Source organism: Lutra lutra, chromosome 13, assembly GCF_902655055.1.
Source record: "Lutra lutra chromosome 13, mLutLut1.2, whole genome shotgun sequence".
Taxonomy (NCBI): domain Eukaryota; kingdom Metazoa; phylum Chordata; class Mammalia; order Carnivora; family Mustelidae; genus Lutra; species Lutra lutra.
This window is the reverse complement of record NC_062290.1, coordinates 74,599,244-74,614,908: the sequence shown is the minus strand read 5'-3', so window position 1 is coordinate 74,614,908 and position 15,665 is coordinate 74,599,244. Positions and strand designations below refer to the sequence as shown.

The 15,665-nt window shown below is 39.4% G+C and overlaps 1 protein-coding gene across 2 annotated transcripts in view; it reads right to left on the bottom strand.

The window, feature by feature from the left end:
• Window positions 1–15,665, bottom strand: part of HSDL2 (hydroxysteroid dehydrogenase like 2) — a 58,758-nt gene that overhangs the window by 26,436 nt on the left and 16,657 nt on the right. For both annotated transcript variants that reach the window (XM_047700040.1, XM_047700041.1), the window contains 2 exons: window positions 10,227–10,330; window positions 9,442–9,540 (listed from right to left, as the gene is read on the bottom strand). In XM_047700040.1, coding sequence (XP_047555996.1) covers window positions 9,442–9,540; window positions 10,227–10,330 — 203 coding nt within the window. The remainder of the gene's footprint in view (window positions 1–9,441; window positions 9,541–10,226; window positions 10,331–15,665) is intronic.

Genomic DNA, 15,665 nt, shown 5'->3' with positions numbered 1-15,665 from the left:
AACGAGGCAGCTGATCTTTTTATTTCACAGGTGATGAGAACAAGAACCAGAGAGCTTCAGGGATTTGGCAAATGTTCTGTTGACATAACTGGGTAGAACACACAATCCTTACTCTACACAATACTGCTTCATAAAATAGAAGTCCTTTGTGAGACTCACAGCAAAATTCAATTAGACTTCTGATTTAGAATGCTCAAGAATGTGCATATGATTCTTCAAAGAAAGCCAGAAAGATATACCAGAAAAAGCACTGAGCAGTAAGGTTAGTGAGATTTTTATACCAACTATGTTGCTTTTTGGCAAGGCGCTTAACCTCTATGGGGCCTCAGTTTGTCTCTAAATATGGACCTCATTCCCTAAATTTATTGTCTTACCCCAGGGGCAGAGGGAGAGGGAGAACAGATTCCCCACTGAGCAAGGAGCCCCGGACCCCAGGATCATGACCTGAGCCAAAGGCGGACGCTTCACCAACTGAGCTACCCAGGCACCCTTTAGGTGCATGTGATTTTTAAATTCTATGTTTTTTTATGAAGTAATTTGAAACTCTACCATTCATTGTACACTATTAATTATACATTGTCAAAATTGTAAAGAGTAACTTATCTCAATTTACTTACATATGTTTTAGCTTACATTTCAAACAATGAAAAAGTCAACTTGTTTAAATGTACTTTGGGTTTCAATCTCTAGTAATTTAAAGTTCTCTCCATACCACTGTTAACCATCATTTTAAATCATTACATACTGGAATAATTTACATAACTCAGTCCACAAGATGAAAACTTTATAGCTTTTGAGAGCCAATAACCCCTTTTCATTCATTCAACATATAGTGATTGCGTACTTACTAGAAGTCAGGCATGACTGTAGGGATTGGGGACAAATGTGTTGATAAAACGGATAAAAGCTCCTACCTTCATGGTGAAGACATTCTAGCATAAAACCCTACTTCAAAGGCAGCACAATTAACTTGGGCAATTTCCTGAAAGCACTGAGTCAGAAAATATATCCCTACCTTATAACTATAGTTCGTTTACCACGAAGAAAATTTTTGCTTAACCAATAGTTTAAGAGACCTGGTTTTGCTCTTGATGTGATACCTTATTAATAAAAAATGGCAGCTGGGCACCTGAGTGGCTCAGTTCGTTGAGCGACTGCCTTCAGTTCAGGTCATGATCCTGAATTCCTATGACCGAGTCCTGCATCCAGCTCCCTGCATAACAGGGGGTCTGTTTCTCCCTCTGACCTTACCCCTCTCATGCTGGCTCTCTCTCATTCTCTCTCAAATAAATAAATAGAATCTTATTTTTAAAAATAAATAAATAAATAAGTGGCGCCTGGGTGTCTCAGTGGGTTAAAGCCTCTGCCTTCAGCTCAGGTCATGATCCCAGGGTCCTGGGATCGAGCCCCGCATTGGGCTCTCTGCTCAGCGGGGAGCCTGTTTCTTCCTCCTCTCTCTTCTCTCTGCCTGCCTCTCTGCCTACTTGTGATCTCTATCTGTCAAATAAAGAAATAAAACTTGAAAAAAAATAAAATTAAATAAAATCAAAAAGAGCAGCTAATATTTATCAAGTGCGCCCTATGCTGAGTATGCTGCTACATACTTTACATAAGTTATCTGAATGAATTCTATGAAGTAGGTACCTATTATTCCCATTTTAAAGAATAGAGCACTCAATGCACAAAGGGGTTAAATAACTTGTCCAAGGTTACAGGAGCTAGCATTCAAACACAGCTTGACTTCAGAGCCAGGATCTTAATGAAACTAAAGGATCATACTTTGGTAACCAACATTCTTAGAGTTCAGTTATCTCACTCCCATAAACTGTAGAATTTTTCTTTTACTTTTTGAGAGAGCACCTGCATGCACAGAGGTGGTGGGGAGGGGCCAAGGGAGAGGGACAGAGAGAATTTCAAGCAAGCTCCATGCCCAGTGCAGACCCCAACACGGGGCCTGATCTCAGGACCATTAGGACCCAAGCCAGACACTTAACCGACTGAGCCACCCAGGCACCCCAACTATAGAATTTTTCTAAAAATATTTCATTATAGGGATGCCTGGATGGCTCAGTCAGGAAGGCATGCGACTCTTCATCTCCAGGTCATGAGTTTGAGCCCCATGCTGGGTGTAGAGATTACTCAAAATAAACTTTAAAAAAAATTTCAATACAGTGCATCTTAAAACTATATGCGTATGCACACACTTTAGTCTCATATAGACTATATGAATGGTAAAAGAATTTTTAGAAACTCCAAATTAAGAATATGTCATGGATGTATACATGTGCTGTGTGTGTTCCTATGTACAGACACATACATACAACCAAAGAACAAAGAGCGATTTCCCCAAACAACCTATCTTTACTTTATTAATCTTTCTACAGATGATACAAAGAAGGCAAAGATGCTCAAAATCAGGAACTAAGTCAGAGTTATTTTCAACAAAGGTTTTGCAATGTCATAGGCTACCCTAATAGGGTATAAAACTGACAACAAAAGAAGCAGGTTCACAATAGGATACATCAAATGAAAACTCACCGATGATTTCTGAAGAAGAAAAAAAAGCAAAAATTTTAATGAAACCTGATCTGCCTTGGATCATAAGAATCCTAAAGGTGACCCTAAAACTTAAGCATTTATAAGGAAAAAATGGAGAAGTATCTAATAGCTTCCAAATGATTCTCCTGATTGCAGGCTGCACAAAACACACAATAAGAAGAGCCTTAAAATCAACCTAAGAGGGGTGGCCCAGTTGGTTAAGCATCTGCCTTCAGCTCAGGTCATGATCTCAGAATCCTGGGATGGAGCCCCCTATGCCAGGCTCCCTGCTCAGGCTCCCTCCTTCCTCTGCCCCCTCCCCATGCTCTCTCTCTCTCTCCTCAAGTAAGTAAAATCTTAAAAACAAAAACAAAAACAGAAACACAGATGTCCTTTCACATAAACATATAGAGTACATATCAGACTTAAAACATCAGCATTGCCTTTGACTCCTCCTCTGGAAAGAAAGCCTGTCTCACCTCTTTAGCACCTGTCAGTTGGGAGATTACTTCTGGTTCCAGCAAGCATAAAGAGCTGCTCTATACAGTCTAGGATGAAAAAATATGTTTTTTGGGGGCGCCTGGGTGGCTCAGTGGGTTAAAACCTCTGCCTTTGGCTCGGGTCATGATCCCAGGGTCCTGGAATCGAGCCCCGCATTGGGCTCTCTGCTCAGCAGGGAACCTGCTTCCTCCTCTCTCTCTGCCTGCTTCTCTGCCTGCTTGTGATCTCTGTCTGTCAAATAAATAAATAAAATATTTAAAAAAAAAAGAAAAGAAAAAACATTTTTTTTTAAATAGAAGCCTCATAAACAGCCAGGAGCCTGGGCACACTCTGAAATCCATTTTGCCTTAGTCATGAATAATGCAGTATCCTAGCAAGCGCTCCTGCCTCTCTCTCCATGATCTCACAAGTCATCCTACATTCAGATGCCAAATTAAACTTCTTAAACCTCATCGGCAACCCTATCACTCCACTGTTCCTATTTTCCCTCTGCTCTCCTGCTTCTAAAATTCTGAAGTGGCTCTGTACTGAATACAAGTTAAAATTCAAGCTCCTAAACTTGGCAGTCAAGATCTAGGGCTTAGTCATCCCCACAACAACTTCACACCTACCCAACATTCCACCCAATTCTTCAAGTTCAGTGGGAAATAAAAAGCCCATAATTTATCATATAAACACCATTATCAAATTCCTTGACAGTTCCACCAAACACACGGTATTTTTTCCTATCCCACAGTCTTCGTTGTTCCCTCTGCCAGGAATACCTTGTCCAATTCTTCTTCTTGCTAATTCCAAAATCCCCTTGAGATCCTACTGGAATTGTTAATTTTTATTAGAAAGCCTCCTTTCCTGACCTCTAACCAGAACTACACAGTCCTCCTGATCTCTTTCAAAAGTATCCTGTATATAACTCATCATGTCATGTATTACAAGGAACAGGACTGTAAATTCAGTTTACTGTGCCATCAAGTCTAGGCCCCAAATAATACCAATGGTTCCAAGATGTCTAGTAAAACTTCTAAAATGAACATCTCAAAGCTACAGCAAAGATGATGGAGGTGAACTGATTTCTCTCGTCAATCCTGGTGGTGTCCTCCACGTTCATGGTCATGCAATGTTCTGTTCAGAATGTCTATGTTGGAGGTGGGCAGAAGGTAATCATACTGTGCACTCATTAATTCATCAAATATTTACTGAATGTCTACAAGGACTACAATAAAATGAACAAAGCAGATACTATCTCTACCTTTAAGAAACTTTCATTCTAGCAAGAAAGACATTAACCAAGTTATAAAATAAATAGCTCAATTACAAATGTTGTAAGTAACATGAAGGAGATGTAGAGACTACTAAATCCAGGGGTCAGTCCCCATTTTATAAGAACTACCAGCAACATCTGACACAATGAATCACTCCCCTTCTTCCTTGAAACATGTTCTTCAAGTGGCTTTCAGGGTATCATACTCCAATTTTCTTCCTACCTTACTCTGCTATATAGTTCTGCTTTTTCTCCCAATTAGTTTTTCTTCTTCTTCCAAATCTCTGAATGTCATAATGGCCAATAGTCCTTTCTCTTCCTATATACCATTTACATGTTGATAACCCACAAATTTCTATCTCCAGCCCGGACCTCTCTCCTGACACCCATACTTGCAAATCCAACTGTCTACTGACCATATCTACTTGGATGCACAAACACAATGCCTCCAAATAAATTCCTAACCCTGCTCCCTAGCCTGCCCCTTCTGCAGCTTTCCCTATTTATTGGTTCCACTTTCAAAATACAGCAGAATCTGACCACTCTCCACTGCTTTTACTGCTATCACTCCGGTCACAGCTACCAAGATATACTGTCTAGGTAACTGCAACAGTTTCCAACCTCATCAATTTCCTGTTTCTCCCTTTGACCCTCAAGAATTTATACCGGCCCCTTCCTCTCCAACCCAGTGGGGACCAAGGTCCAGTGCAGAGAGTCTCTCCTCCTGGGGGAAATGGGCATGGCCAAAAAGAGTCCGCCTCCTCACCCACACATTCCTAGGGAACCTGGTGCTCAACAGTTCCTAGACTACCTGATTTGTGGGTCCCGGGAGTTTCAAACATAGCAGAGCAGCTCCCCAATGGGATCTTCTTAAAGTCAGCCCCTAACACAAGGGTTTAAAAAAAAACAACAAAAAACAAATCTTTTTTTTTTTTAAAGATTTTATTTATTTATTTGACAGAGATTACAAGTAGGTAGAGAGGCAGGCAGAGAGAGAGGAGGAAGTAGGCTCCCTGCTGGGCAGAAAGCCCGATGCGATGAGGGGCTCCATTCGGGGCTAGATCCCAGGACCCTGGGATCATGAGCTGAGCCGAAGGCAGAGGCTTTAACCCACTGAGCCACCCAGGCGCCCCAAATCTTTTTTTTTAAGTAGGCTCCACATCTAAGATGGGTCTTGAACTCAAAGCACCTGAAATTAAATTAAGAGAGTCTTGTGCTCTACTGAGTCAGCCAGGTACCCGTCCCCGACGTGCCCCCCCCACAATAATCTATTCTTAAGAGCATCCAGACAGATCCTTTAAATAAAGTACCATCACGTCCCTCCACTGCTGAAAACCTTGTCAAAGGGGTGCCTGGATGACTCCGTTGGTTAAGTACTCAATTCTTTCTTTCTTTAAGATTTTTTTATTTATTTGACAAACAGAGACATAGTGAGAGAGGGAACACAAGCAGGGGGAATGGGAGAGGGAGAAGCAGGTTTCCCGCTGAGCAGGGAGCCAGATGCAGGGCTCGATCCCAGTGACCCCAGGGGAAGGCAGATGCTTAACAACTGAGCCACCCAGGCGCGCCTAAGTATCCAATTCTTGATTTGGGCTCAGGTATTGATCTCAGGATTGTGAGATCCAGCCCCACATCAGCTCCGTTGCTGTGAGTGGAATTTTCTTGAGATTCTCTCTTCCCTCTACTTCTGCCCCTACCTGCTCCTGCATAGGTGTGCACACTTTCTAAATAAATAAAATATTTAAAACAAAATCAAAACAAAACCCTGCAAAAGCTCCCCATTTCACTCTGAATAAAACCCCAAGTTTTGGCAAGAACCTATAACATCTGCTCCCCATTTCCTTATGGGCATTATCTCCTTTTCTATTCTTCTCCCCTAAGTCCAGCCACATTGGTCTTCTCCCTGCTCTTTGATCATGCCAAGCATGCTCACCTCTTTCCCTTGGCCTCCCTCTGCCTTCAATGCTTCCCTCAGATTCCCTATGACTAACACATCACCGAGGGTAACTCCAGCACCCCCTTCAAGTCTATGCTCAAAAGTCATCTTCTTGGGGTGCCTGGGTGGCTTGGTGGGTTAAAGTCTCTGCCTTTGGCTCGGGTCATGATCCCAGGGTCGTGGGTTCGAGCCCCGCATCGGGCTCTCTGCTCCGCAGGAAGCCTGCTTCCTCCTCTCTCTCTGCCTGCCTCTCTGCCTACTTGTGATCTCTCTCTGTCAAATAAAATAAGTAAAATCTTAAAAAAAAAAAAAAGTCATCTTCTCAAAAAGGCGAAACCTTTCTACTCTATTTAAAATCGCAATCTAGGGGCGACTGGGTGGCTCAGTGGGTTAAAGCCTCTGCCTTCAGCTCAGGTCATGATCCCAGGGTCCTGGGATGGAGCCCTGCCTAGGGCTCTCTGCCCAGCAGGGAGAGTGCTTCCAGCTCTCTCTCTCTCTGCCTGCTTCTCTGCCTACTTGTGATCTCTGTCTGTCAAATAAATAAATAAAATATTTTAATAAATAAATAAAGAGTAAACTCGAAGGATAAGATCTGCATCCCCTTCACCTTAGTACCCTTAATCCCCTGTACACAGGTTAGACACATAATAAATTACCTGTGTATGCACAATGAATAAATAGTGCAGAGAACTGTGCCTGGCATATAAAAATGTTTGGAAGATGAATGAATAGAAAATGACAAGTAACATAACAGAGGTACAAAAAAGGGAAAATACTATGTTAGGACTTTGTTATCTGGAAGAGCTCCCTTTCAGACTAACTTCCTTTCACTATCTACCAACAGCAGCAACGACTGAAGTGGGAGAGGAGGAGGTTGAGAATGGATGAGAAGGAAAGAAAGCTGAAGAAGGGAAGACACAGTAAACTGTGAGCTTTTAAAGTTTTTAACTGTGATCCATAATCAGTAACACTTTTTATTGACATGACTAAGAATACATAATACCTACCTATACACATACTCACAAATACAAATCTATCCTTTATATATGAAACAATATTGACAATCTGCAATGCCCCCTAATATTTTCTACCTTATTCCACTAGAAATAAAACAACGAAATTCTGACTGCTACCTTCTAACTCAATTTCACAATCCACAAAATTGATTTCATGACTCACCAATGAATCTTGACATGCAGTTTGAAAAACACTACAGAAGCACTTTTTCACTTTCACCTTTTGCCCCAATGCAAAGAATATCATTCTCTAGAAAATCTTAAAGGAACTGTGTCTACTACAGAAACATAAGGGAAAATGAAGAAGCAGTAAAACATGGTTCAGATCCCACAGTGGGCCAGGGAAGAAAGGAATCTCGGTCAAATAGCATTCGAAAGGAATTTTAAAAAACTGGTCCTTGGAGCCCTTAGAAGAAGAATAGTAACTACAAAGGTGGCTGCAACGGCTAAATTCTCCTGAAAGTTACATTAACAATATGCCCCCATGTTCCATACATTCTCACCCACAGCCTCCCTGTTCCCCCCATCCCCTGGCATCAATACCTTGGGTCCTTGGCCCTTTCACTTCTGCTGGGAGTGGTAAAATCCCTTCACCCAGCAGACAGCAGAGGCGAACAAAGATAAGATAACCCTCAAATATCCCCAAGCTAGAACTCTGGTTAGTTTTACACTGTTGTCTGTAGCAATTCAGTTCAAGAGTACCCCAGAGCTATAATACTTTGCAAAAACGCTGGATTAAATGTGTTTTCATGACCAACTCTTACCAACCTCATCATCCATTAGCTGAAAAGGCTAAAGAAGTATCCACAGTGCCCTGCACAATGTCTCCACATAATAACTGTCCAATAGGTATTTGTCAAGCAATAAAGGAATAAACAAAATAATTCCAGAAGGAAGAATAGGAATAAAAAATATAAAGGTCCTTTAGACAATAAAGAAACATGTTAAAAGACACGATGGGGAGAAACAGGAAAATCCAGAATGTTGGAAACTCTATAAATGACCTGGTTTTTCAAGAAATCAGCGGCAAGGAAAAAAAAAATTAAAAGTGTTAATGACTATAAGTGAAAAACATATCACACAAATATAATGTGTGAAACTTTTTTATATCCTGATTTGAATAAACCAACCGCGGAGAAAGTATTTGAGACATATGGATAGAGCTGGAGAGTATAATGCTAAGCAAAATAAAGTCAGAGAAAGACAAACAGCATATGATCTCACTCATATGTGGAATTTTAAGAAACAAAACAAATGAACAGAAGGAAAAAAAGAGACAAACCAAGAAACAGACTCTTATTTGACAGAGAATGAGAGTGAGAGCACAAGCAAGAGGAGTGGCAGAGGGAGAAGGGGAGGCAGAGGCAGACACTCTGCTGATTTCCATCCCATGACCCAGATATCACCACCCAAGACAAAGGTAGACGCTTAACAGACTGAGCCAAGCAGGCGCCCAAGAAGCAGACTCTTAAGTAGAGAGAACAAACTAAGAGTTACTAAAGGGGAAGTGGTTGGAGGCATAGGTGAAAGGCATTAAGTGTACACTTATCCTGATGAGCACTGAGTAACGTAGAGAATTGTTTAGTCACTGCATTGTACACCTGAAATTAATATAGCAATGAATGTTAACTATACTGGAATTAAAATAAAAAATAAAAAAGGCAGGTAGTTGTTTATAAATTTAAAATCCAGAAGCACTTCTATACCCTAGCACCAAAGAGAAAATATAATTTTTTAAAAAACTACCATCTAGTATTGTGGCTGCCCCAACATGAGACTTACTAGAATACTTTCCCTTCCCCAATCTTCCCAAGCTTGTATAAGCCCTTCAGAATTCAATTACTTCCATATTTCGCCCTCCCCCAACCTCTAAGTTTTAAAAAGAGAATTCAGGAGCGCTTGGGTGGTGCAGCTGGTTGAGTGTATGATTCTTGATTTGGGGTCAGGTCATGATCTCAGGATCATGAGATCAAGCCCCAAGTCTCTCTCTCTCCCTCTTCCTCAGCCCCGCAACTGCCTCTGCCCCACACTCATGCCTCCAGCGCGCTAACTCTCCCTTTCTCTCAAAAAATAAAAAAGAGAAAAAAGAAAAAAAAGTTTGTTTCCCACCTCAACCTACCTACTCAAGATGTATCTCAAAGTGTCAAGGACAATAAATGAGACTCCGATCTGGATTTTTTTTAAATACATACCTGTTTTTGGCCATAATGCATTCACTGCAATTTCACCCTTAAATTCTTCTGCCATTCCAAGCACACACATAGACATACCATACTTAGCAATGGTATAAGCTGAAAGAAACCACAAAGAAAAGTGCTTAATTAAGAAACAACTCTGTGAGTATAAATAACCACTTTCTATGGCTACACTGCTAGTAAAACAAGAACAAAAAGTTGCAGATTTGTTTAACCTAGTCAATTAAAACAGAACTTCTTTTTTCAGCTTTGCCCTGTGGCTTTCTAATTACCTGTCTAAATTTTAGTGAATTATGTACAAAGAAGAAGTATCTGATGTAACTATTTTAAAGGAGGCACCTCTACATAAATATTGTAATTTAATGCATACTCACCTCAAATTATTTGTTTGCTGTGAAAGGAAAAGTACTCCATAGTTTCAAACCAACGTTATTGAAGAATAAGTTATATATAATAAAACACACCCACTGAGATGTGAGGGAGCTTTCTGGAACAATGGAAATCTGTATCTGGATTTGGGTATTGGTTATACAGGTGTATACATTTGTCAAAACTCTTTAAACTGAACCATTAAGATCTGTGCATTTTATTGAATGTAAATTATACTTCAGTGGTTTAAGTTACAGGTAAAAGTTTAAGAATCTAGTTTCGAAAGTACTATTGATTCTGCATAGAAAAGTTAATGTTGAATGCTATGTAAAAATTGTGATTATAACACAGAAACACTGATTTAATGCAAAACAAATTAACCAAACAAACCAGCCCCTCAACCTACCACCTACCACAGTGCTGTTTGAACCACATGGGATTTAGGTTCAGTGGTGGGCTGAGATTGAGGATATGAGCAATTTTACTCTTTTTCAAGTAAGGAATACAAGCTTTAGATCTGAAAGCAAAAGAAAACACACCAAGTTAATAGATTTCTAACAACCTCCCCACTTCTCAAAATTATTATATTTATTTTTAAAGATTTCATTTATTTGAGAGAACATGCACAAAAGCAGAGGGGCCAGAGGGAGAGGGAGAGAAAGAATCTCAAGCAGACTCCCGGCTGAGCACAGAGCCTGATGCAGGCGCTCAGTCTCCCAAGCCTGAGATCATGACCTGAGCCAAAATCAAGAGTTGGATGCTTAACCAACTGAGCCACCCAGGCATCCCTAAGATTGTATTTTAAAGTACTTCTACAAAGCAACTAAACCTGGTCAGCAATCTGTAGGCTACTTTTGTTTGTTTGTGTTTACTTTCCTAAAATGAAGGTAGGAAAAGCAGTAATTTTCACTTTTTTGAAACTTTACTTAATAGTCTGAAAAAATGATCTGCTTGATGAAAATAAATCCTTGGCACATTAGCCTTAACTCCAACTGAAGCTGTCCTCAACTACATCCTTCCAATTCTCCTCCCACCAACACACACACGTGCGTGCGCGTGCACGCATGTGTGCACATGTGTGTATAGTTTTCAGCAAGTTAATGTCCTTGCCAGCCAGCACAGGCAGTACTATGGTAAAGAACATGGTGCTCGGGTCAGACAGAGTGGGGTTCAAATCCTTCTTCTTCCCCTTCATCAAGTGATCTCAGGCAAAATATATTCTAATTCTCAGTTTTCTCATTTGTTTAAGTGTTGGTAATACCTGCTACCATCTAGGAATGACCAAGGGATTAAAATGAGATGATAAATATTAAATACTTAGAAGAAAAATAAATAAATAAATACTTAGAACAGTACATATGTTAAACATGAAATAAACAACTGCTATTATTAGTATAATGTATACTGATTTATTTCATCTTAGTAGGTGTGGTATTCCTACTATGCTGGAACTGTAATTTAATAACACAACTCCCAATACATTCCCAAATTTAGTTTGCACCAATATGCAATGCAGTATACCTTCGAGATGAATATTTAGTTTTTATATTTTTTAAAAAACTATTCAAAATGGTAGGTAATTTATTTTTTTAAACTTAGGTTCAACATTTTAAATTTATTAATGATTAAGCTACACTGTGTTATTAAGCTATAACATTGTGTAGCTTAAAATTATATAGCTTTTAGTTTTATTTCACATTCAGTCATTTCTAGGACTTTGAACTAGTTGATTCTTGTTTGTTTTTTTTTATTAACTAATGTACAACATTCTTATTACCATTTGCAATGTCTTTTCAGGTCTAGAAACCAAATATAATCAATATCACTAAAAGGTTTTATACACATTGCTTTTCCTTTCCAAAAGTGCTTCACTTTCATGGGAATGAGCTGGGGAGGGGAAAACACTATTACAGCTGATATTCATTAAACCAATGAAGCTAAAATCTCCACAGGAAAAACCAAATCTATTCCAGGCAATAAGACCATGACTACATTTTACATCCAAGGAAAGAGCTCATTTCAATTACATTATAAACATGAACTTCTCCTTTGATCTTTTAGACAAAACCTTTCCATCTGCACTTTGCCTGACTGGACCTCACCATTACTAATCCTAAATCAGCTGCATTTTTATGAGCAACGTGCTCGATCTTATGTATTAAAGATAATTAGCACCACACTTAGACACTAATATCTTCAGCTTAATAAAATAGTTAAGCTTACTGAAAACCTACTGCATGCTAGGCACTGCACTTACTACCCTTCCATGAATTATTTTACTTAATTAGGCTCACAAGCTCAATAGGCATTTAAATAAATAAATAAAGTGAGCTGGGTGTAGGGGAAAAAAATTAACTATTCAGAAATGCAACTGAACTTTATTATTCAATTTCTATAAGCATTTAACATGATACAAACACCTATACACTGGAGATTATATATTTAAAACTTAAAAATGCAAATTAAGGGTTTGCCTTCTATCTCATCTCTGCCACAGGGCCCTGGGTGCCAGGGATCAGGAAAGAGCTCTAGATCCTCGCTGAAACCTCCAAACAGGTCAGCTCTTTGGCCCTTGCCCCCACTCTCTCCCAGATGATGCTTCTCAGGCTTGCCTGAGAAAATAATCTACGCTTTCCTTCCATGAATAAATAAGTGTCACTAAATAAAAAACAAAATAAAAATTAAAATGGAAATGTTTCATTATCAATTTTCGCTTTCATAACTTATAATTTTCACAGAGGGCCAAAAACCTGACACCTTGTCCTTGATCCAAAGAGCAACATCAGGTCTTTTCATTTGGCATTGCAATATGCCTTTAACTGGGAAAAATATTTAGTATTATTTAAAAAATAGCTGTTCCAGGGGCCCCTAGCTGGCTAGGTCAGTAGAGAATGCGACTCTTGATCTCAGGGTCGTGAGATGAAGTCCCACATTCCGCATGGAACCTACTTTTAAAAATAAAATAAATAAAACAAGATAAAGTAACAGCTGTCCCTAAATGCAGGAACTTTTAACAATGAATAGAATCTTTTAAAAAAGGCTTTTTATTTTAGAGTATCTCTTCCTGAGACATTTGTAGATCTGCTATTCCAATATACTCATATTTAGTTTTTACTACATTAGTGCCCTATGGCTCATATGTTCCATCAGTAGTTCTCAAACTACACACGTAGTATTCATTGAGAAATGTACCTGAACAAAGTTAGTTCATTTTCTCACAGTTTGAAAATCAGGGGTTTTTTTGCTTTAAACTGAACCTTCAAATATGTAACTGCAGGAATGTAGTTTAAGCCATCAGTTTCATTTTTGGAAAATGATCCTGGTATAGGAAAGGGGCCAGGTTGTCCTTGCCAAATGGGTTTTCCAAAGACATAATTTCACAAGGAATGAGCAATGAGAATCAGACATTTGTGTTTAGTTAGTCATAATGTCGACTGATAAAGTTAAGTCTTTGATCCAATCTTTGTATGGAAATTGAGTTGAGAATTCTCTCAGGGGTGGCAAAAAACAGCTGATTTCTTTTAAATTAAAACCAAAATCTTGGGGCACCTGGATGGGATACTCGGTTAAGTGTCTGCCTTCAGCTCAGGCCCCACTTCAGGCTCCCTGATCAGTGGGGAGTCTGCTTCTCCCTCTCCCCCTGCTCATGCTCTCTCTCTCCCTCTCTCTCATACACACATACACACACACACTCACTCACTCTCTCAAATAAATAAAATCTTCTAAAAAAACAAAATCTCTTCAACAATACAACACAGCCACATAATCTTGTTACATAGCAGAGGATCATGTTTCTAGTCCACACTAGTAAAGCAGTTAACTGTGGTTCAAACCATGGAAGTGTGTTTAGTTCTTAAAATTTGTAACACAGTCCATTTTTAAATTTTTAAAGCAAGAGCAATTCCCAATGAACAATACGATGACCAAAATTATTTTCTACTAATGTAGAAATGGTTCCGTGAACCATTTCTACATTAGTTTAAAGTTTAAAGCTAACACTGACCATTCATGACAGCTTAAAGTTGACACTGACCATCGCCAACAGCACTGTCTACAATTATGGTTACTACGATTTTGACAAATCTATATCAAACTCCTAAGATGTCTCTCAATGCTTAACAAGTCATTTCCATGCTCGTGTCATGGGTACCAGTCTAAAAGTTTTTTTTTTTTTTCATGTCAAAATTCTCCTGACACCTTAGGTAAATAAAACTTGGTCAGTAGAATGTTTATATCCGTGGCTTCATCATCTACAATCGAAACCGTCACGAATGATTTAATTTCTCACAAATCATGTCCTTTTAAGCCTTAATTCAACATGCTGAGAAACAGTATTCCTGCTTAGGTTTGTATTTTTAAATGCTTGTTTAAATGAATGTTTGTATTTAATCAAAATTCTTTCACGAAGTTACCATCTGTAAAAGGTTTTGAGGCGCAGATAATTTCTTCATGTAACACATGACTGCATCAAAGAGCAGCGCTGCTGGTTTTATTTGAAAATAAACACAAATCCTATTGAAGTGTTAGTCCTTTTTCTATGTAAGTTTTTCACCACAATCTTTTCTGTATGTTTGCCATAGTTCTTACTATGGTTGGATTCACTGTGATCTCCATTCAACAGAGATAGACTTTACATACTGAATTTATAGAAATATGCCCCACGTCTACAAAGAAGTAAGCTCTCACTCATTTTACTTGAACATATGGCGCTCTTGGCATATGTCTCATCTTCCCACTTCAGACGAGACACATGGGTATGAGAAATATTTTACTTCCCTCTTTGAGAAAAACAGCAGGGCAAGCACACAAGATAAAAAGGGTAACTTTTTAGCCTGTCCTCAGTTTCAGGTCTCTAGGAGTCACACTGCAACGTAACAAAAGGCTAAAGCTAATGTCTCTAATGAGCCAGTCCACACCAGCCACTCTGCTTTAGTGCCTAACTGCTGCCATGTGGGTATGCTGTGGCCAGACTTTCCAATGCTTCAAGAAAAGCTAGAAATCTGGAATTTTGTGTAAATCTGATCTTTTCATATGCACAGCTAATAAAATTCTGAGCTAATAAAGGTGCTAATAAAAACAAAGTGTTTGGGGCGCCTGGGTGGCTCAGTGGATTGGGCCGCTGCCTTCGGCTCGGGTCATGATCTCAGGGTCCTGGGATTGAGCCCCACATCGGGCTCTCTGCTCAGCAGGGAGTCTGCTTCCTCCTCTCTCTCTGCCTGCCTCTCTGCCTACTTGTGATCTCTCTCTGTCATAAATAAATAAAAATCTTAAAAAAAAAAAAAAAAAACAAAGTGTTTTACTCTGTCAGGGCCCAGTTTTGCAGACCCAACAAAATATATCTCTAAGAGTAAAGTCCCAGATTAACAACAAATTTTACATTTAACCCTCACAACCAATCCTGTGACATACTTCATTGTCCCCATTTCACAAATGAGGAAAAAGAATCTGCAAGAAGTTAAGTTACTTGAAAAAAGTCATGAGATAGCACATACTTAAAGGAGTCTAACTCCAAAGCCCAAGGTCTTAATCAGTCCTAACCCATTTTATATAACTGTAAGGCAGGTACATGTAAGATACATGCGGGGACAAACAAGTTCTATGCTGATCTTTCCTTACGTCCACATGAAAAAATGATAGAGGGTGCCTGGGTGGCTCAGTGGGTTAAGCCACTGCCTTCGGCTCGGGTCATGATCTCGGGATCCTGGGATCGAGTCCCGCGTCGGGCTCTCTGCTCAGCAGGGAGCCTGCTTCCCTTCCTCTCTCTCTGCCTGCCTCTCTGCCTACTTGTGATCTCTCTCTCTCAAATAAATAAATAAAATCTTAAAAAAAAAAAAGAAAAAATGATAGAACCT